Genomic DNA, 22084 nt, shown 5'->3' on the forward strand with positions numbered 1-22084 from the left:
TGTCTGTGTGTGTGTCTGTGTGTGTGTGTCTGTGTGTCTGTGTGTGTGTGTCTGTGTGTCTGTGTGTGTCTCTGTGTGTGTGTGTGTGTGTCTGTGTGTGTGTGTGAAAGAGAGAGAGAGACAGACAGGCAGACAGACAGAGATAGAAAGAGATATATTGTAATGAGGAAAGAAGGAAAGAAGGGGAGGGAGTAATGATAAAATCATATTACAATTGAAAAATAGAAAAAAAGAATAAAAAGGCTAAATAAAATCACCAGTGTTTCTTTGTTTACATTTGTAGTTGATGAGATTGTTTGAAAATTAATGAAAAAGAATGATGAAACATAGGACCTCTTTATATAAAAATATGGATTTAGATGAACAACTTACTTATTGCTTTCTTCAACCATAATTCCCTTTTGCTATTTTATTTATTTGACTATAATTTATTTTGCGACTGTAATTTAATTACAGTTTGTATTCCTTCAGCTTTCTCAATCCAAACCTTCACACATTCTTCTCCCTGCTCACATTCAGATTCCAGACTTGTTACTTTGCTAATTGTTATGTTGTGTGTTATAGACACATGTATTCTGAAATATAACCCATCCATTTTGTATAATGCTAACTGTAGGTAAGTTTTCAGGGCTGAAAATCATGTTTGATTTCATAAGAAAATTAAATGTTCTAAGTGGTTACACTTAAAATAAATTTAAAGATAGGAATTAAAGGTAGCTAGTAGTAGTCACATTTCAAATCTAAGGTAACACCAAAACATATGAATTTATAAACATCTTTAAGTAAAATGTCAGTAGTAAGGGACCCATTTCTCCCAAAACATGGAAAAGATTATTAGATAAAAAGATCATCTTGACCTTTTAATGGCTTCAAGAAGTTTCAGTGCATCAATCATAATAATTTTATTTATCATTTTATTATTTCTTTTGTTTTCAATTATTATATAATTTAAAATATAATATAATTTCATCATTATCCCTTCCTCCTTCTCCTCCTTCCATAAACTCTCACACACAGCTCATTCTTTTTTGAAATCATGGGTTTTTTTCATTGTAATTACCTCCACCCACAATGTACAATCACAGTCTTTTAGCAAAGCAATGAAAATCCTAACACACACAGACACTAAAGAAAATATGCCTATCTGAAAATGCTTCTTCAAAAACCACCCCATGCTCAAGAATAACTTTCATTCATTCCATAACAAAACTTCTGAGGCAGGAGTAAGTCTAGGCCATATATTATATATTATATATTATATATTATATATTATATATTATATATTATATATTATATGTTATATATTAGTGGTAGTAAGTGCATCTGTTTGAGTTTTAAACCAACAAGATATATTCTCTGGACTAATTCACACAAATAAGCTATGATGATCACCTTGAAATATGGTATCATCAAGAAGATTGTTAAGCAAGTTAATGGAACTTTTACTTCAGCCAAATAAGTAAATAAATAAATACAGATAAATAAACAAAACAGAAATTCTAAATGTATAGTGTTCTATGTAATTTTGAGTATAATGAAAACCAATATTTGACATAAACATTGGTACAGTTTCTTGAACGTGGCTTTCGAGAGATGTGATATTGGGTAAGTCAGTACATTCATTGTATAGATAACTGAGTCCGTAAGCAGCAGTTCCTTATAATGAGAGTTGTTAATTAGGAAATACAACATTGAATCTCAGAATTTGAAGTATTAATCCATTATATTAAGTTAGATAGGTAATTAAACCATGCTCGGGGGATGGCTCAGCAGATAGTAGCATTTGCTGCTCCTCAAAAGGACCAGAGTTAGTTTGTTAGCACACACATGGTAGTTCACAACTGTATTTAACTCCTGCTCCAAGAAACCCGGAAAAGCCTCTTGCCCTCTGTAGGCATCAGTAATATGCTATGTGTGATACATACATGTAAGCAGTACACAAAAAATTAAACAAATAACACAAATCTAGCAGCAGTGATGGCTTAGTTCTCAGAAGTACATTTTTCTCTTGAGAAGACCCTGGTTCAGGTCCTGGATTTAGAACAAACATAGAGTTGCCTGTAACTCCATGTCAAAGAATACAGTACACTCTTCTGGGCTTTACAGGCAACACATACATACAGGCAGGGAGATTACTCATACACTAAACCAAAATAAATTCATCCAGAATATAAGGTAATCTTTTAAAAATTGTGTGGAGAGCAAGGAATGACTCTGACATGAACTCTGGTACCCACTTTTTGAGCACTTCCACTTGGTAGGGAGGCCTGGTGGCACTCAGAGGAAGGGGAGGCAGGCTATCCTGATGAGACTTGACAGGCTGTGATCATATGGTGGGGGAGGAGGTCCTAGTCTGTCACAGGTATAGGGGAAGGTAATAGAGTGAAAGAGGGAGGGAGGGAGAATGGGAAGGTACAAGTGAGGGGATAACAATCAGGATGTAAACTGAGTAAATTATTTAAATAAAAATATAAATATGTCAAACAAAATATTTAGTAAAAACACAAAATATTTGAATTTAATTTTGTATGACGTAGTGTCCATATCACAGTTGAAAGGCAAATATTGTGGCCCAAAACAAATGAAGGAAAAATTAAGACAGTCAGTGTGTCTCTTTCCAGTTTCCTGAAGTATAATTGATGCATAAAATTTAAACATATTCAATATACAATATTCATGAACTTGGAACATTATATAAAGTTCTACAATTATTGTCGCATGAAGATTTCTCTATATCTACATATATTCATATCTACCTATCTGTTCATTGTGTGGCATAAAAAGGTTCATATCTTAACACATATTATCCCACAGACATACAGCAGTTTACATTTTTACTCAACCCGACCTATAATCAGTCATCAGCTATCCAATCTCAACCAGAGAAGGTCACTACAAACTACCTTCCAACATCAGAGTCACCAAAATGACAAGAGGACAGTGAAAAAACGCTAACAAAACCCAAAACAGTTTGGTATCTCCAGATCCCAGCAATCCCAATGAAAACAACCTGGAGAACCTAACAGCAATTGATAGTCAAGAAAATGACCTAAAGTCCTTAGTAAAGAAGATGATAATGGAAGAAACAAATAAAATCTGTAAACAAATGCAGGAGGAGGCAAACAAGACGGCTGAAGATTTAAAAGAGTCATATAAAGAGGCACTTGAAGAATTTCAGAAAAATATAAATAACCAGATGAAGGAAATCATTAAAACAGATCAAGACCTGAAGATAAAAATGGAAGCTATGATAAAGGAACACCCAGAAGAAAAATGTGATCAAGAGGCATCAGAGAAGAAAGCAAGCATCTCAGAGGTGGCCTTATCTAACAGATTGCAAGAAAAGAATGAATATCCGGACTTGAAGATACAATCGCAGAACTGGAAACAACCATAAGGAAAATGCTAAATCTGAAAAGTTCCTGACATAGAACATTCAAGAAATCAGAGACACCATGAAAAGACGAAACTTGAGAATAATAGTTATTGAGGAAAGAGAAGACAACTGACTCCACAGCCCAGAAAATATCTTTCATAGAATCATAGAAGAAAATTTCCCCAATTTGAAGAAGGAGATGCGTATGAGCATACAAGAGGCCTACAGAACACCAAATAGAATAGACCTGAAAAGGTACCCTGTACTGAGGGTCCTGGGTCTCTGAATGTGCCTTCAGACAGGCCAAAGTGTCCATAGCCTTATGGGTCCCCTTGTAGCACCGGAGCTCTCAAGGGACTGAAGCAGGTTGGGCAGAGGTGGTCTGATGGCCACTCTACTCCCTTTCTCCCTGAGATTTCCTTAGTCCTGGAGATTTGATGCTTCGCTGGTCTTTGGTTCCCGGTAGCATTTTGGACCCAGACTGCTAGCAGAGTCCAGGTTAGTGCCATGTGGTCCAAACTGCACACACACTGAGTCCAGTTCATGTGTCTGGACCCAAATGGATTTTGGGGCCTAATTCACACACTTAGTCCAGTTAACACTGAGTCCAACTGGGGTTTCGGGCCCAAACCCCACACTGAGATCACTGAGTTCAGCTAGAGTCTCAGGACCCAGACCTCACGCCAAACTCAGCTAGAGTCTCTGGGCCCAAAATGCCCACCAAGCTCATCCAGGGCTTCTGGGCCCAAACCATGCACTGAATTCAGCTAGGGACTCTGGGCTCAATCCATGCACTGAGTCCAGCCAGAGTCTCAGGGCTGAGACTGGGCACCAAGCTCACCTAGAGTCTCTGGGCCCAAACTGCCTGCTGAGTTCAACTAGGTTCTCTGGGCTCAAATTGCTGCCAAGTTCAGACCAGAACTCTGGGCCCAAACCACAAACGGAATTCAGCTAGGGACTCTGGGCCCAAACCGCGGCCAAGTCCAGCCAGAGTCTCAGGGCCGGGACTGTGTGCCAACCTCAGCTAGAGTCTCAGGGGCCGAACCAGGCACCGAGTTGAGCTTGGGCCACAGGGCACAAACCACGTGCCAAGATTAGCTATGGTTGTGAGGCCCAAATCTTGCACTGGGTTCCCTCTCATGCAGTAATTACCACCAGTTACCATGCCAATGACATCTGCCAGAAGGTTCCAGCTGCAAACCTCATCCAAGACAGGGTAAGCAAGTCCTCAACAGTCACTGTGTCACAAAAATGTCTGTCATATACATTGGGCTGGAAGGCTGAAAAAGATGCTCCAATATAATAGAGCGTTTTGGTTGACTATTTAGGTAGAAAACTGTCTCTGTCATCTTCTCATTTGGAAAGCTATGAACCTGCACTCGTGGCATATTCTGGGAGTCAAGTTTATTCCTTCTCTAGTCTTGTGATGGAGTTGAAGACCACATAGCTTAGTTTTGCAATGAAGCTTAATTGTTTAGGAATTAAGATGTTTTTAGGTCTACATAGATGTTTTAAGTTGATAATGACAAGAGGTGATGGAGACTGATTTACATTCAGAATTTTTGACACACCAAGATAGGAAAGTTGTGTTCTTCAAGGCTGTCAAATACAAATAACTAAAACACTTAGAATGTAACATTTATATAATTTCTGATTATGTCATGATTATTCTTGCTATAGGTATTTTATTTTATATATGTGGAATAATATAAGTGTATGTGTAAAAAATAAAATAATATAAAAAGTTACTGTTCAACATTATTCTAAGATGTCATCATCAAACATAGTCTGTGCTCTTAATTGAGCATAATGACCTTCACCTAGTAACTGATCCTCAACATCATTAATGCCTCTGGTTCTATTTCATTGCACCATAACAAAACATTGCATCTTTTCACTATATTAGCCGTTCTAGTGCTAGTGTTATCATGGCCTCATAGAATGAATTTGGTAATGTTCCACCCATTTCTATCTTTTGGAGTAGCTTGAAGAGTATCAGTGTTGAAAAGAGATTCCCGCCGGGCGTGGTGTCCCAGCACTCAGGAGGCAGAGGCGGGTGGATCGCTGTAAGTTCAAGGCCAGCCTCGTCTACAAAGTGAGTCCAGGATAGCCAACTCTGCACAGGGAAACCCTGTCAAAAAAAGGGAAAGAAAACAAAGAGATCCCTAACTGAAATCCCTGCTTAGAGAATAATGTCTAATTCCTGTGAAATAGGAGCTTAGAGAGTTAAGCAACCTAAGGTCACTCAGAAACTATGTGATGTACCATATATGTAAATAAATTCTCAATTCCTAAAAAAAAAAAAAAAAAAAAAAAGAAAGAAAGAAAGAAAGAAAAGAAAAGAAAAAAGAATAAAACTCTGGAGACAATTTTTAAAGAAATATTAAAACACGTTTTTTTTTCCCATTGAAGAAGGATTGATGGGAAAGTTTTAGAATAAGGGCAGTTTTACAGGGGTTAGTCAATATAGAGCCATGAAGGAAAAGGAGAGGTAGCTGAGAGGCAGGACCACCTGGGATAGGCAGAGACAAAGTAGAAACTATATCTAAATTTCAAATTTTTCAACCTTGCTCTAGTGATTGACCTTTAGAAATACTGATCACTTCTTCATAGCATCAAGCATTATCCTGAAACTAAAAAAAGTTAAAAATGATTTCACAAGTCAGCTCTTAAGTCTGCTCCAAGGTCCTGATCAATCAGTAGCAGTCTGAGTAAAACAAGATTTTTGTCATCTGCTTAAATATTTACTAAGATGAAGGCTCAAAGATTTGGTCAGTACCCAAGTATTTTCAGCTGTGCCTGACTGGATTTTTTTTTTGTTAGATGATTCTAATAAAGATCTTGCTTTGCTGGACTCTTGGAGTGCTTTACTGTTTCAGAATCCAACATTGTGACTTATTACAAAATGTAACTGGGAAGTGGCCGCTGCAAGAGGTGTACAAATAGCAAAACATATATTGTGATTTTAATGCCTGAGAGTCTTAATATGACAAATGGATGAGGTAGAAAACAATCATCTGTACTTATCTGTAATATTCTTTTGTTACAACTTTATAACTGTAGCTGCAAAGAGAAGAATACTGATCCGCAGGACAAGACAGATACAAGGCTAATGTGATTTTGAATGGAAGATGCTAGAAACAGTAGTCACCCATTCCTCCTCTTGAAAAAGCAGTCTATCAAATATTTTAAGTGTGTTTTTTTTTGTGGAATACAGTTACATCTTTTTAAAAATAACCTGTTCAACATATATTTCACAACACCAATCCAAAACAAGCAAGATGTATTTTGGTGACCTGCAATTCTGGCTCAGACTATGGAACTCTCCAAAGTCACTGTGGACCATTAGGAAATAACAAAGGTTGGGGAAGAAGTTCGCAACCAAACATGTTTTTCATCCCCATAGTGGAAACAGGTGCAGTGCTCCGGGGTGAGGCGATCCCCAGAGCACGTGTATGAGAAGGATGTAGAACAATGAAAAGCCAGCAAATGCAAGGCAACTCTGGTTATAGTTACATAACTATCTCTGCACTGTGACTTGCCCTCAGTTGTCTGGGCTTTGCTTCAGTCTGTGCCCTGGAAGAGAACTAGTGTATATGTTCAGGCTGAGAGCATGAAGCAACAGTAGGAAGCATCTGAAGAGTGCGAACTGTTCTCAGACATTGTTGAAGTCTGAGCCTGTTTCATGATCTAAGTCTATATTCTCTTTGGATCAACTTAGATGCTGCACATCGTCTCTGTCTAGTGAACATCCTGACATGTTTTTTCTCTTGTTTTGTCTCATCTTCCTCCTGAAGTCTGTGCTTACATCAACGGAGCCGGATCCCTATCACTGTTCCAAGTACTAGAAGCCCAGCACCTACAGGGAGGCAGACATAATTCTAGGTGCATTTATCCCCATTTACATCACCATGGAACTGACCCAAAAGATCAATATACTTTTCAACAGAAATCCATATGTTCTATGGGAAATCTTTATGTGAGTACTCGTGTGAATGTGCTAAGGATGTCATGACTACAAGACAGTTCATGCTCTGCTGTATATATGGAATTCCATTGTGAATAATGAACTAGAGAGAAATATAAAAGACAGTGTCAATCATTCCTTCTTCTTTATGTGTCTACAAACATTTCCATTTCTCTTCCTCATACTTCTAGTCAGGAAGACATCAGAGAGAGAGAAACCACCAACTTTTGTGTCTGCTCCATGGTGTAATTTCATGCTCAGTCTTATAAATGTTTTAACACATTAAGTCAAGTATGTCAAGGAAAATGTCCACTCTGCTCACCTTTGTTTGGGCATGTAAATTTTTTATGTTTGAAAACCTGTTTTTTTTTTCCCCACAAAGTTGGAGAGTTTTTGGTAAAGTGAAATTGAATATCTCCACATCCTTAGTACAAATCTTAGCCTCTCCTGTTCCATATTCTCTAGCTTTAGTCTCTTTACAGTATCTCAGAGTTTGGACACTGTGGTTACAATTACAAATCTTGTTCCTCACCTAGGTGTTTCTAGATGCCTGTTGTTTAAAAGAGTTAGTAGAGATATAGGTGAGTTCTTAGGCACTCATAAACTTAGAAATATTTCTGTAAGTCAATTTATGTCAACCTGAATTGACTTTTATGACCTTCTGAATTTACAAACCTTTGTCAAATCCTTAATGTTAGTAAGTAATGCTTTCCACATACAGAAATTTTATCCCAGTAACATACACACTATGCTATTGCAGACCTATTTTTTCTAAAAATGATTTGAATTCAAGTTGCACACAAGCATACTGTAGTTTGTTTTGTTTTGTTTTTTTTAGCTATCAACAATCTTTTATTACAAAATTTAACCTGACATTTTGTTAAAGATTTACAAATATTGAAATCATACCCTAAAAGAATTTACAAATCCTGAGATATGGAAAGTATACAAAATAGTCCTAGAAGTCTTGAAATTAATTTTATACATTAGCTGAATATTTTTACTCCATTAATTTATTTATGATTTCCCTTTCCATCCTAATTACAGCTCCTCATTCTTCTCCAGTCTCTCATTTCACTCACCAGTACACCTCATTCTCCCCCCTTCCTCTCCTTACAAAGAGGCAGGTCCTATATGGGTACCAGCCAGCCCTGGAACAGGAAGTCGCTGCAGGTCCAGGATCATCCTTTCCCACTGAGGCCAGACAATTCAGCCTAGCAATGGAAATGGGATCCAAAAGCAGACCTCAGATTGCAAAATGTTCAAATCTGTAGGAGTAGGAAATTTTTGGACAGTTAAAGAAACACCAAAAATGAAAACATAAGATTAGCAGCCATATCCATTTTGGGAATAGTTTGCTTTTGAGCTATTATACAAACAGTGTTTTTCCCATGCTTTTCTGCCTTGTTCTCCTCCTTGCCATATGTTCCACTGGGCAATCTGACATAGGGAATATTTGGAAAAAAACCTATTAAATAGAATTCTTAGCTCTGGAGGTGAAAGGCCAAAACCCAGTTCAGAGTCACCTTATTTATAGAGTAGAGCAGCAAAAAACAATTATTCTAATAAATCTCTCATATATTGCATTGTGATGGAAATTTCCCTCACCTCCCCCTTTTCAGAGTCTTTTCACATCTCCAGATCCACACTCCCTGTGCCTCATCTCAGAAAAGAACAGGTCTCAGAAGGACATCAGCACTGCATAAGATGCTCCAATAAGGCAAGGAGCATACCAGAACACCACGGCTGGAAAACATAGGCAAAAAGTCAGAGAAATTCCTAGGAATCACTATTAGAAAGCTCACAGGAACTCTAAACTTCTCCACCATAATATATATGCAGAAGCCCTAGGTCAGAGCCCTACAGGTCCCATAATTCCTAGTCTGTGGGCAGTGTTCTCACGGTGTCTCTGTACCTCTGGCTCTTCTGATCCTTCCTCCCCCTCATCACAGAACTCCACAGTTGTGCCTCACGTGTAGCTGTGGGACTCTGCATCTTCTCTCGTTAGTTGCTGGATGAAGTCTCTCTGACATATGATGTTGATTATGCTAGATTCCAGTCCCAGACCTCACTGGACACAGGACAAACTGTAGTTTAAATGTTTGTGGCTGAGTTGATATCCCAACCCTCCATTTAAGAACTGGCCTTGGTATAGAAGATGGTAGATTCAGGGTTTGTGTATTTCTAGTAGCATTAGTAGTGTTACTAGAAGAATTTTCAAGGGTTAATCTAGTAGATTCCGTGGAGTTTCAATTGCAAGAGCTTTGAATCTGTTTATCAATGATTATGTGATAAAAATTGCATAAGAATTAACATAGGTGCTCCAAAATTTCCACAGTAATGTATGTAGTCATTTTTTTATATTTCCAGGAAAGAAAAATACGGAAAATATTGTAGGTACTTTTCTATATTTTAGAGGGCCTCCAAACTAACTTCATAGGGACTCCACTGTTTTGCTTTCCCCTAAATTCAAATATATGCCAATATTTGTTCTTATTTTTGTTACTGCATAAGTTGAAATCTCATAAAACTTTTAAATTCAAAGGTAGATTGGAGACAGGTGTGGCTAGGAATAGGGTTTCCAGGACAGGATTGTGGTTATAGTAGTGAAATCTTGAAGGAAAACATTTGAACTGTAGGACATTTCTGAGGCAAGTAAGGAACTTCTTGCCATGATTGTTAAGGATATTGAATCCCTTTCTAATATTTCTCAGTCATTTGTATTTCATCTTTTCTAAACTCTTGATTTTCTTCCATGGGTTTTAAATTAGGTTTTGCTTTCTCTAGTTTCAAGTCAACCTTTCTTTATAGGGCATTGGGGCATCTGTTAGCTGTTATCTCAACTTATCTGGCTTGGGATCAGGTGAGAATGTTTGAGATGCAGTCGTGAGGCTACTTACTGATGATGTGTGAATGAGAATTTCTAGATTGTCAGAGTTTTTTTTAAGCCTCTTAAGACAATAATGAACCCTTTCAGGAGTTGACTGGTTCTTACTGCCCGCCCTCACAAGATATCCTGGCCTCAGATGTCTGTGACAGAATTCCTTTAGTAATTCTAGGTGGTAGGTGATGGTGGTTAAATAGTGTGGGGTGGTGCTACATGTGGGATGCCATCAGGGATCCAGAGGCATGAAGAGGATGTGGATTCACTAGACCTGGATAACATACTATAGTAACCCAGACTGTGTCTATTGTGACCTGAATCAGGATCCTTCACAAGACCGGGAAGTATTCATAACATTGAGTCATTTATCAAGCCTCTGGAATACTATTTTACACATGTTTGTTTGTTTTTATTTTGTGTATTTGCTTAACTTCTTGAATATGTGTACATGCCACATGTGTGCCTGGTGCTCACAGACAACAGGAGACTTATGACCTGTGTACACTGAGGACAGATGCTAACTTTCCTTCAAGGGTGGCCAATGTGGCTAGATGCCTGGCCATCTGTCTATGCCACAAAGCAACACTTTAATGCTAGAAGTGCATATAAACAGATTTGTTACAATTTTTATAAGTGACTATGAAATTGAATGATTGTAAACTAAAAGCACATGAAGCTCGTATTTACATTCCTGATGAACATCTTAGTGACTCTTCAATATCAAAATACAGGAACAGAAAACAGCATTAGCACTCCCACACTCAATGGTTATTGGACACAGACAAATGACACTTGAATTCACAAATGCACTGCAAGAAAACAATTACTAGACACAATTCAATTTCTGAATTCAGGAGTGAGACCGGGGATTTTCCTGAGTTGTTGTGTCTCAATCACACAAGCTTTACATGTCTAGGAGAAACCAAGCTAAGACCTCTATTTTACTAAATTTGATAAAAAGTTTGGGGAAAAAATGGACTGGCTGTACTCATCACTCTGTTCCTCTGGTTTAGGTTCAGATGGAAAAACTATCAATATATGCTGACCTTATACTTTGCCATTGAGGAGATCAATAAGGACTCACACCTGCTTCCTAATGTGACCTTGGGTTTCCACATCTACAATGCTTTTATTTCTAATCTAAAAACCTTGGAGGGGCCTCTGATGTGGCTGACTGGAAGGAGTGAGTATATCTGTAACTACAACTGCAAAACTCAACACAAAGCTCTAGGAGTTCTTTCAGGAACCTTGTCTGAATTTTCTGCTACAATTGGAACACTTTTGGAGCTCTACAAAGTCCCACAAGTAAGTTAGGAAAGTATTTTTTCCATAATCACATAGCAAATCTGACAAATAAAAAAACAGGTATGTGGTTTCTATTTACTGTAGGCAGATTTAACATAACAGAGAATGAATTGTCTTGATATGGCAATAATTAACAGTGAAAAGAGCATGATGAAAAGCATGAGAGGTAAACTCTGAGTATTTCTAAGCCATCACTTAGTAGTAATTATGATTCTATCTCCAAATACTGGAAAATACAGTGTGGATTCTCAGGTTGCACTTGCTCATAGGTCAACGTCTACTACACAGATATGTAACTAATCAAGCTACATGTAAACATGTCACAATTCATACAGGGTGACAACTCCTAATACATAGACACTCATAATCACCTCTTTTTGCTTCTTTAGGTCACATATGGACCTTTTGATACTGTGCTAAGTGACAAAGGTACATTCCCATCCCTTTATCAGATGTCTCCTAAAGACAGAGCTCTAACCCAAGCTGTCATCTCTTTACTGCTACACTTTGGCTGGAAGTGGGTGGGGCTGTTTGTGGCTGATGATCTGAAAGGAAAGGAGTTCCTTTCTCAGCTGGAAGGTGAGATAACTTCAGAAGATATCTGTGTGGCTTTTACACTAATAATCCCAGTTAATTGGAACTCTGTGGAAAAACATAGAGCTGCTATTGCGAACTTGAACCAATACAGAGAAGTAAATGTAGAGGTATTCTATGGTGATGTAGATGACCTTCTTTTTTTCTGCATTGAAAACAACGTACTTTTAACAGGAAGGAAAGTGTGGATCATGGCAAAGCAACACTTTACACATTTAGAGACTTTATTCAATGAAAAGAATGATTGGATAAACATTTTCAGAGGAAGCTTGTCCTTTTCAAAGAAGAGAATGATTCCTGGCCTCAAGAAGTATCTTGAGGCTCTTACACCATCCCAGTACCCAGGAGATTTATATTTCTATAAGTTCTGGGTTGACAATTTTTATTGTTCTCCTCCTGATTTGCTATGTGGAAATCCTAGACCCTGTCCATCAAACATTTCTCTAAAGAGTAAGCAAGAAAAACATGATGTGATGACTATTTCTGAGCCCAGCTATTCCATATGGAATGCAGTGTATGCAGTGGCCCATGCCCTCCATAAAATGCTGTTGCACAGAACAGAACTGGGATCTCATGAAGACATAAACAACAGCCAGCTTCTCCCATGGCAGGTAAGCCTCCCTCATAAGCAGGGAAGCATCAGTAACGTAAATTATTAGTATGTAATTTACTGTGGTCAAGGAATTAACACATTTTCATCTCATATATTAAAAGTATAAATTAATATACAAAAGTGTTATCTCCCAGTGTATGTGTATACATGTGTAATTATCTTAGATGATTTTGGGACTAAAAGTAGATTTGAAGACATTACATTTGAATGAATTTCAACAATTTTTTCCTAGTGTGGTAAAATTTTGTAAGACATAAATATAATCAATGCCAAAATATTGGAAGTTCAATAAACAAAATTTGTGTATTTTCATGGAGTATGTCCATTGCCATCAGGTATAGATAGAGTGACTATGTCCAAAGCTTCTATTTCACATAAAATGCAATCTGTAGCTTATAACACGACCATGCTTAGAGCCTTTTGTGAAAAAAAGGAGCCTGTTCTAGAGTCGTAAGTAAGTGAATAGCAATTGCCTTTACAAATTATTCTCAATTAGGTAAGATGAAGGAAAACCAAGGCTGTGCTTACATTATTAAATGTTAAAACACAGACAGTGCTAATGAGCCCTGGCCATATCTTCATGTATTCATAATAAACGGACATGTTTGGGGCTTAAAACAATAAGATATAAACCTAGAACACATTTACACATATGAGCCCCAATGATCACTTTCAAATAAGGTTTCATTAAGAATATTGAAGAACAGGCCAATTGAACTTTTAATTTAATCAAAGATAGATGAATACAAAATAAATTTGAGCTATATAGTGTAATATGTAATTTTGAATATAATGGAAAACAATAACATTTGACATATCATTGAATCAGCTTGTGAACATAACTTCCCAGAGATGTGATATTAGGTCAGTTAGTGTGTCCCTTGTATGAATAATTAAGAACAGTTCTTTAATAACAGGAGTTGTAATTAGGTAAAACAACATTTATTCTCAGAAGTTGAATTATTAAGCCATTGTATTAAGTTAGGTATGTAATTACAGCATGTTGGGGCAAGGGATGACTCAGCAGTTAAGAGCATTTGCTGCTCTTGCATAGGACATGAGTTAGGTTGTAAGCACACACATTATGGCACACAGTTGCCATTAAATCCAGTTACAAGGAACGTGGCTGTGCCATGTGTTTACAAGGCATACACTTTGTATACATATGTACAAACATTGGGGCAGTAAACAAATTAAAAATAACACAAATATATGGGCCACAGATTTCTCAGTGGTTAGGAATACTTGTTGCACTTTGGAAGTCCCAGGTTCTATTCCTGATACACAGATAAAATGTTACAACTGTCTGTAACTACACTTTAGGGAGATATGCATTCTTCTGGCCTGCAAAGGGTCCAGGCATGTCTGTAGTTCACACATACATATGCAGGAAGAACATTCTTTAAAAAAAACAGAATAAACTAATCTAAAATAAAAGGCAATGTTTTTAAACCTCAGTTTAAAGCACAGAAAACTTAGATATAATTTTGTCACACATAGTGTGCATATCAAAGTTGAAAGCCAAATGTGACTCAAACCAAATCAAAGAGAAAAGAAGGAAGTCTGTGGTTGTCTTTTCAGTTGAGTACAATTGTCACGCACGTTTTGTACAAATTTAATATACATTTTTTCCTGACTTTGAAGCTTTGCTTAAACTCCTACTAATATCACATCAAGTAACTCTCTATATCTGCATAACTAGCTATAACTGTCTATCTAACTAAAAATATACACATATGTTCATTGGGTGGCATAAAAATGGACATGTCTTACTACTTATGTATGTACAGCAATAATGCTGTATACATTTTTACTCAATTTTTATGCTAAAATAGGAAAACATTTTCTGGTGTTAGGGAAAGACACAGGACATTTTTCCCACTAAGAACGTGCTCCACACTATGCTAGGTTCCAGCCCTTAGAGAACATATCTACTTGTGTTCAGTAATTCTTGCATTCCTATCATGGGGAGAAATGTTCATTTCAGTAAGAGAATTGAGGAGATGCCTAAAGAAACTAAGACTTTTCCAAAAGAAAGTCATGTCAGAGAGAGAGATAAAATAAAAAATTTTAAAAGAGCATCCACTTGTAATTTGTATGAACTACTCCTATCCAAATGATGTCTCTCTTCAGCTGCACCACTTTCTAAGGACAATCCAAGTTACAAACGCTGCTGGAGATGAAATAAGCTTTGATAGGAATAATAATATTATGGAAAAATATGATATACACAACTTTATGGAATACACTAATTATACCTCATTACTAGTTAAAGTAGGGGAGTTTGTCTCTAAGAGTCCACAAGATCAAGGCTTTTTCATCAACGAAGTTCTGATTAAATGGCCAAGCAACTTCAATCAGGTCTGGAAATTTTCAATATTTAACTTGTAGAGAAATTTTTGTAGAGGGTTATTAAAATTGATGTTTGATATGTCTTGGAATTTTTAAAATAATTGTTATATTTTAAGTTCTTGGCTTTACTGTGATTGTGAGCTTGTGTGTGAATGCTCATGCATGTGAGCACATGTTACTGTTAAAGACACAGACAATACTGGTTTTCTTCTACAGTTGCTCTCCCATTCATTTCCAAACAGGCTATCTCTCTGAAAGCCTTGCTTTATGATTTTGCTGTACTCAGTGGACAGCATTACCTAGGCTCTCTCTCTATCTTCATGATCACAAAGTTTGGATGACAGATATGCTTTTTGTCTACACCCAACTTTTGTTTCCATCCCTTCGGGATGATCAAACTCAGATTTTCATGCTTCTTTGGCAAGCCTGTTAAATACTAAACCTTCTCTTTATTTGTGTTGGATGACTGTAAATCAGAAATAAACCATTAGAATGATGTTAATTGAATTTGAATGTGTGTGTTCATTAATGATGCAGTGAATAAGTGCTTATGGTTATATATAGGTGTGTGTTCTTATGTATATACATACACATGTACACAAACATATTCATATTATTCATATATTGGTATTATACATGCATGCTGATGCTAAGTTAATCATTCCATTACCACAACTCAACTCAAACATATCAATATTTTTATTATGTTGTGAGTTAGCATAAGCAAGAAATAAATTGTGTATTTTTGACAAGTCATTTGTGTGAGAAATGTATATGAGCTGCCCAATATCTGTGTTAGGAACTGTCCTGAGTTTTTCTCTGTAAGAGCAGCATGGATTTTTAACAGTTGAGCCTGCTCTCCAGCCCCATCTTCCTGTTATTCTGTAGATATTTAGGGTACAGAAACTGAATCTAGATCAAGGCAGAAAAGAGGTCTAAGGAAAAAAAGAAATATGCCTGTCCTACACAATTTCTAAAATATAACAAACTAAAGTTGTGTTAGAAGTTTAGTAGTTTATGTGATTAACTAAGAATGCAATTGGTGAAAATCCTAAGTGATGGCATCACTAATGTTTGAATGAAAAGGCATGGAACCATTCTTAGCATTTAGAGTCCAGGTCGAAAGTCACAGCTGTGGTTCACAAGTCAGGGTCTACAAAATATCAACATGGACTGTATTAGGAGAAGCAGTGACAATCCAGACACAGTATCTTTCATGAAAACATTGGACTTCCTCCTGCACCTGAATCAGATGCATGAGTGTTACTATGTGATTGGAACTATAAACGCAGAAACGGATGAGGCAAGAGTGACTAGGTTTCCGGGTGACAACCCAACTGTTCCCATTCCATGACCATACAATGAGGAGTTCTGGCTTGCTGCCTCACAGCAGAGAATACATGAATATTCTACATGGTTCACACACGCTATGCTGATGTGAGTCACAGTTTGGTTGCTATAAAGGAGTGTTGAACATTAAGCATTGGGAAGCTGACTAACTACAAATGTACATTCTATACGCCCATGTAAGAACCTCACAGTTCCTTAGTACATTTATGTTGATTAGCTTAAAATATTTTAAATAACGTGCAATATTATGACCAGTTTTTTGTGTTGCCCTCAGACTCCTCAATCTGTATGTACACAGAGCTGTGCTCCAGGATTCTGGAAAGTTCTACAAGAAGGAAGACCTGTCTGCTGTTTTTCTTGTGTATTTTGTCCAGAGGGGCACATTTCCAACCAGACAGGTTCAAAATATTACTGTTCCTCTAACTGCTTCAGAATGTAGGAGAAAACTAAGAAATAACTTTGTTGTCATAATGTGGGGCTGTTCTCCATGTCTCTTTCACTCGTCCCCATATCCATTAGTAATCACTGCAAACAAAAATCCCTGAAAACAAAAGCCAAGGACAAGGAAATGTGGGACTTTTCTTTTAACACAATACAACTGGTATTACATTTACAACATTTACGATTCTCATTTTGCATGTCAAGAACAGTAGGAAATATACTGCTTTGTAAATGAGTATATGCCTGCCTGTAGATCTTTGTGGTCAACCATGAGATAACATATACAGGTAATATTATATGGGCTGAGTATGTTTATCGATGAATACAAACACACACACCAAACACAGACATATACATACATACACACCAAACAGAAATACAATATTTAATGCAATGAGACCATGAATTTTTTAACAAGTGTAAGGCATAACAAGAAGAGGGAAAGAAGATAATTATGTTATAATTTAAAAATTTAAAAACCTATTAAAAATAAAAAACAGAAGGAAAATACAACATTCTAATAATGATGACAATGTACTATTTAAATAGTATCTTTAAAAAGGCCAACCCTTAAACAAAAAGAGAACTCTATTGCAAACAACGAAAAGTTGAAAGATTAATTAAATATTTTTATTTTCTGTAATATCTAATGCCATTATACATTAAATTCCTTGCAAAATGCTATGTTATTGTCACCCGTCACCATTGTAACAGAATTAACCTTTGTTTCCAATTACAAAGGATAATTAACATATATCTACAGGTAAGAATAAGATTTACAAAACATAACTGTTATTTTTCATAGTGTATCTTATCTTCTTCCTGACTGTGCTCCCCCTCTATCTGTGTGTATGTTTGTGTGTGTGCCATCTGGACATGAGAGGACATCATTGTAGATCTGTGTTCCCTTTTTGGCCCTTGGCATATGTTTGGCATTACAAGAAGATCGTGTTGTAACTCCCATCCTCCATAGAGCAGTCTAAGGACTGTGCTGATTCTTAAAGTGTGTCTTACATTACATATTTGGGCTTCTTGGATTTGCTTTCATTTTATTTTGGAATATTAGCATAATTGTTTTATTTCTCATTCTCTTTCCTTCTATGCGTTTTCTCCAAGATATTAGTACTCACATTTGAGGATTTGGAGCTTAGATATTAAAGAATATGTGATATTCTTTAATAGTCTTTGATTCTGGGCTTACTCATACAATATGATCTTTTCTAGTTTTATACATGAACCCACAGAGGTCAGAATTTTATTTATTTACACATTAGAAAGATTGGCTATAGATCTTTTTGCGATATATGGAAGAACTCTGCTGTAACTTCATCTAGACACAGACTTTTAGAAACCTTTGATCCCTTCTTTCTTTTTTGGTAGGGAGATTTTCTTATTGTTTGACTTTCCTCATTGGTCTTTTATGTCTATTTAGGCTTTTTGAAATAATGTTTGAGTTATGTTTTCCTGAGCAATTCTTAAATTTATACATTTCATGTACATTTTAAGCTTGCTGGAATACATTTTTCTCTTATTTAAATGTTTTATTAGAATATGCTGAACCTATAGTTTCTGTATTAATGTGTTATTGCCATTATTGATTCTGTTTATTTGAATCCTCTATTTTTTTCTTTGGGTCACTTGAGCCAAGGGTCTGTCAGTGTTGTTCATCTTCACAAAGAACCAGCTCTTAATTTGTTTAATTATTGTATTGTTTTCTTAGTTTCTATTTTATTGATTTCTACTCCCATCTTGTTACTTTCTCATATATTATTAATTGCTTATTTATGTATAATTGCAGCGTCTCCTCTCTCCTCTACTCCAAGGCCCTTCCCTTCACCTCACCTCTCAACCCAGTGCGCCTCTCTTCCCTTTCCTCTCAGAAATTAAAAGCCTCCCATAGATATCAACCAGCCTTGACATATAGAGCTGCAGTAGGCTATGCACATCTTCTCCTATTGAGGATACACAAGACAGTCCAGTTAGTGTAAAGGAATTAAATAGCAGGCAAAATAGTCAGAGACAGACCCTGTTCCTGTTGTTAGGTGTCCCCCATGAAAATTAAGCTAAGCAACTGTTACATATGGTTAGAAAGCCAAGATCCACCCCATGCATGATCTCTGATGGGTTTTTCATTCTCTGTGCAACTGTGCCAGGGGCATCTTTGGAGAGCTTGCCCAGAGTGAAGAAAAGAGTCAGAGGGTCTTTGCTAATAGAGTGGTCCTCAGAGATTATAAGGGGGAGAGGAGAGGTCCAAGCACGATGGTTAGGGGAATCTCACAACTTACTACTAAAATTTAGGCCTTTTGTGAGTTACATTATAGAAGTCAGGCTGTTTCTATATCTCTGACTGACTAGTAACTAGGTCCTTCTTTATTTATACAAGTATCACGAAAAGACAGGCTAATCATTATTTAAGCTGTAGAGAGCAAGTATTTGATTTTTCAATACATATCCAGGGTTACAATTTCATTTAAAGTTATGAAATAAAAACAGTACAGATTATTATTATTATTATTGTTATTATTATTATTATTATTATTATTATTATTATTACTGCTGTAATTCTAATTTTAAAATCTAAACAATGTCTCCTCCAAGAAAAACACGTTTAATATATTACATCCAGCTTTAAGGCTGGCTATGTTTATTCTAAGAGTACTCTAAACCAAAAGTACCTGAACCAGTCTTTTTATGAATAGTCAATACTAATAACTAACTCCTTTTACTCTTTGTGTATTCATTTATGCTATAAAGTATAAAAGATTATTTTAGCCAAACTATGTTATTTACTAAGGTTTATCCCTTGAGGAGTATACATTGTACATTGTATTACTTCCTACTTTAAACTGCTTTTCCAGAGAACTCTAAGCCTATAATAAAGGGAAATGGTAAATCTATAACCTAAACCTAAAATTAGAACAAATCCCACAATTATTTATGAATTAATATAAAAAAGTGTCCTGTACTGAGTCTAAGGATGGCAAAGAGTATAAAAATTTATTTGGAATTTCTTCACCTGAGAAAGATTGATCTGAGCTTATAGCTACAATATGTTGATGAAAGTGTTGCATAGTCATTTTCAAATTGGGATTATTTCCTAGGCCAAGGATATGAGATCTAACTTGTTCTCACCATACCTTAGGAGAATTATACAGAAGTAGGTTAACAAATTTCAACTTAATCCATGAGCAACCAAAATAAAAAATAAAAACTTAGCAAAGCTTATGGTGGTAGAATCAGTGATGTGTATTTTGATATGCTGATGTGAACAAAAAACATTGTACACATATTTAGAAGCTCAAAGAATGAATAAAATTAAATAAATTTGAAATCTCTTTGTGGATTCCATGACAATTTTCTTTATCCGTATAGAGTAATAAGGATTTCACTTTCACTGCCTTACAAAAACAAGAATAAACTTGTGAGCAGAAGGCCTATTCTCAAGTAAACACGATGAATAATACAAATAGGATTTATAAATATTTCATGTTCTTGGAACTATCAAGAAGTAGAATATTCCAGGCTACCCACATTGAAAAATAGTCTTCATGAGTTGAATATGGAATGAGTAAATAATTGTGCAAGCTGAAATGTTGACTCACTTCCTCCCCACAGATCTTCAGAAATGCATCCCTTGCCAACGACAAGATTACCCAAACCCTGAGAGAAATCACTGCCTGCTCAAGTCAATAACCTTCCTGTCCATCAAGGATCCTCTAGGAATTGCCCTGGCCTGCATAGCTGTGTGCTTCTGTGTCATCACAGCTATGGTGTTGGGGATCTTTCTCAAGCACCAAGACTCACCCATTGTTAAGGCCAACAACAGAACTCTCAGCTACATCCTGCTCATCTCCATCCTCCTCTGCTTCCTCTGTCCCTTTCTCTTCATTGGCCGCCCAAACACAGCCTCCTGTATACTGCAGCAAATTACATTTGCACTTGTGTTCACACTGGCTCTTTCCACTGTTTTGGCCAAAACTATAACTGTAATTATGGCTTTTCGGGTCATGAAACCAGGAAGGACAATGAGAAGGTTGTTTGTTTCAGGCATCTATAACTCTGTCATCCCCATCTGTCTCCTGATCCAACTTATGCTCTGCGGAGTCTGGCTGGGAACTTCACCTCCCTATATTGACACAGATGCACACTCAGAACATGCTCATGTCATCCTTTTATGCAACAAGGGCTCAGTTACTGCTTTCTACTGTGTTCTAGGATACTTAGGGACCCTGGCCTTGGGGAGTTACACTGTGGCTTTCCTGGTGAGGAATCTCCCTGACACTTTCAATGAAGCCAAGTTCCTGACATTCAGCATGCTGCTGTTCATGAGTGTTTGGGTCACCTTCTTCCCTGTCTACCACAGCACCAAGGGCAAAGCCATGGTGGCCGTGGAGGTCTTCTCCATCTTGTCTTCCAGTGCAGGGCTGCTAGGGTGCATCTTTTTCCCAAAGTGCTACATTATTCTCCTAAGACCTGATAAGAACTCTTTGAGATGCTTTAAAAACAAAAGACATCATATAAAAAAATGATCATTTTAATGAGTTAATTTAGTCTCTGCAACAAAACTCATCATAATACAAAATTAAATTATTTATCTGCCTTTTCAGAAATGTATATTTAAACACAAAATAAGGGCCTTTTGCTTCACAGACTCAGACATGGTATTTCAAATAAGAAGCTACTGCTGAAAATACATTTTAATAAGATATGCATGGTACTTATTAATTTGTGGATACTATAAATATTCATAACTTAATTACATGACACTAATTGCGATAAATAATATATAAGCTAAATACTTGCTCTCTTTGTCCATTTTTAGGGTATAAGGGCTTTGCTTGTTCTTTGAGATTCTTCTATGGAATAGGTATAGAATACCTGTACTATGAATTATCTACACAACAATACTTCTAATTACTCTAAGTATAGAAATGTAGTTTAAATGGACTATATACAACAGTCACCTTAATAAACCAGAGTAATGTTTACATAATATCCTCATATTAGTATCAGGTAAGTAGAGGTCATCATTCACTATATTATCTTTTCTTTACAACAATGATAATGACAGAAAACCACAATCAATCACAGTCATAATTCTGGAAATCAGTCACCTCTGATACATCTACAAAACAATTCCCACATCTAAAGTTCAGAGAACAAGCAGAGCAAGGGTCAAAATGATTGCAAGAGGCAGAGGAC

At 36.6% G+C, this 22084-nt stretch overlaps 1 protein-coding gene across 1 annotated transcript; it reads left to right on the forward strand.

Moving 5' to 3' along the window:
• Positions 1-4539: 4539 nt before the first annotated feature.
• On the forward strand, positions 4540-21532 carry LOC311586298 (vomeronasal type-2 receptor 116-like; the record flags this gene model as incomplete). The annotated part of the gene is made up of 7 exons (XM_084762268.1): positions 4540-4592; positions 7098-7217; positions 11241-11532; positions 11922-12737; positions 14873-15100; positions 16716-16839; positions 20498-21532. 7 exons carry the CDS (start codon positions 4540-4542, stop codon positions 21409-21411), a joined length of 2547 nt encoding a protein of 848 aa, XP_084618394.1. The 3' UTR covers positions 21412-21532.
• Between the last annotated feature and the right edge of the window lie 552 nt (positions 21533-22084).

Source organism: Acomys minous (assembly GCF_964271855.1).
Source record: "Acomys minous genome assembly, chromosome: 16".
Classification (NCBI taxonomy): domain Eukaryota; kingdom Metazoa; phylum Chordata; class Mammalia; order Rodentia; family Muridae; genus Acomys; species Acomys minous.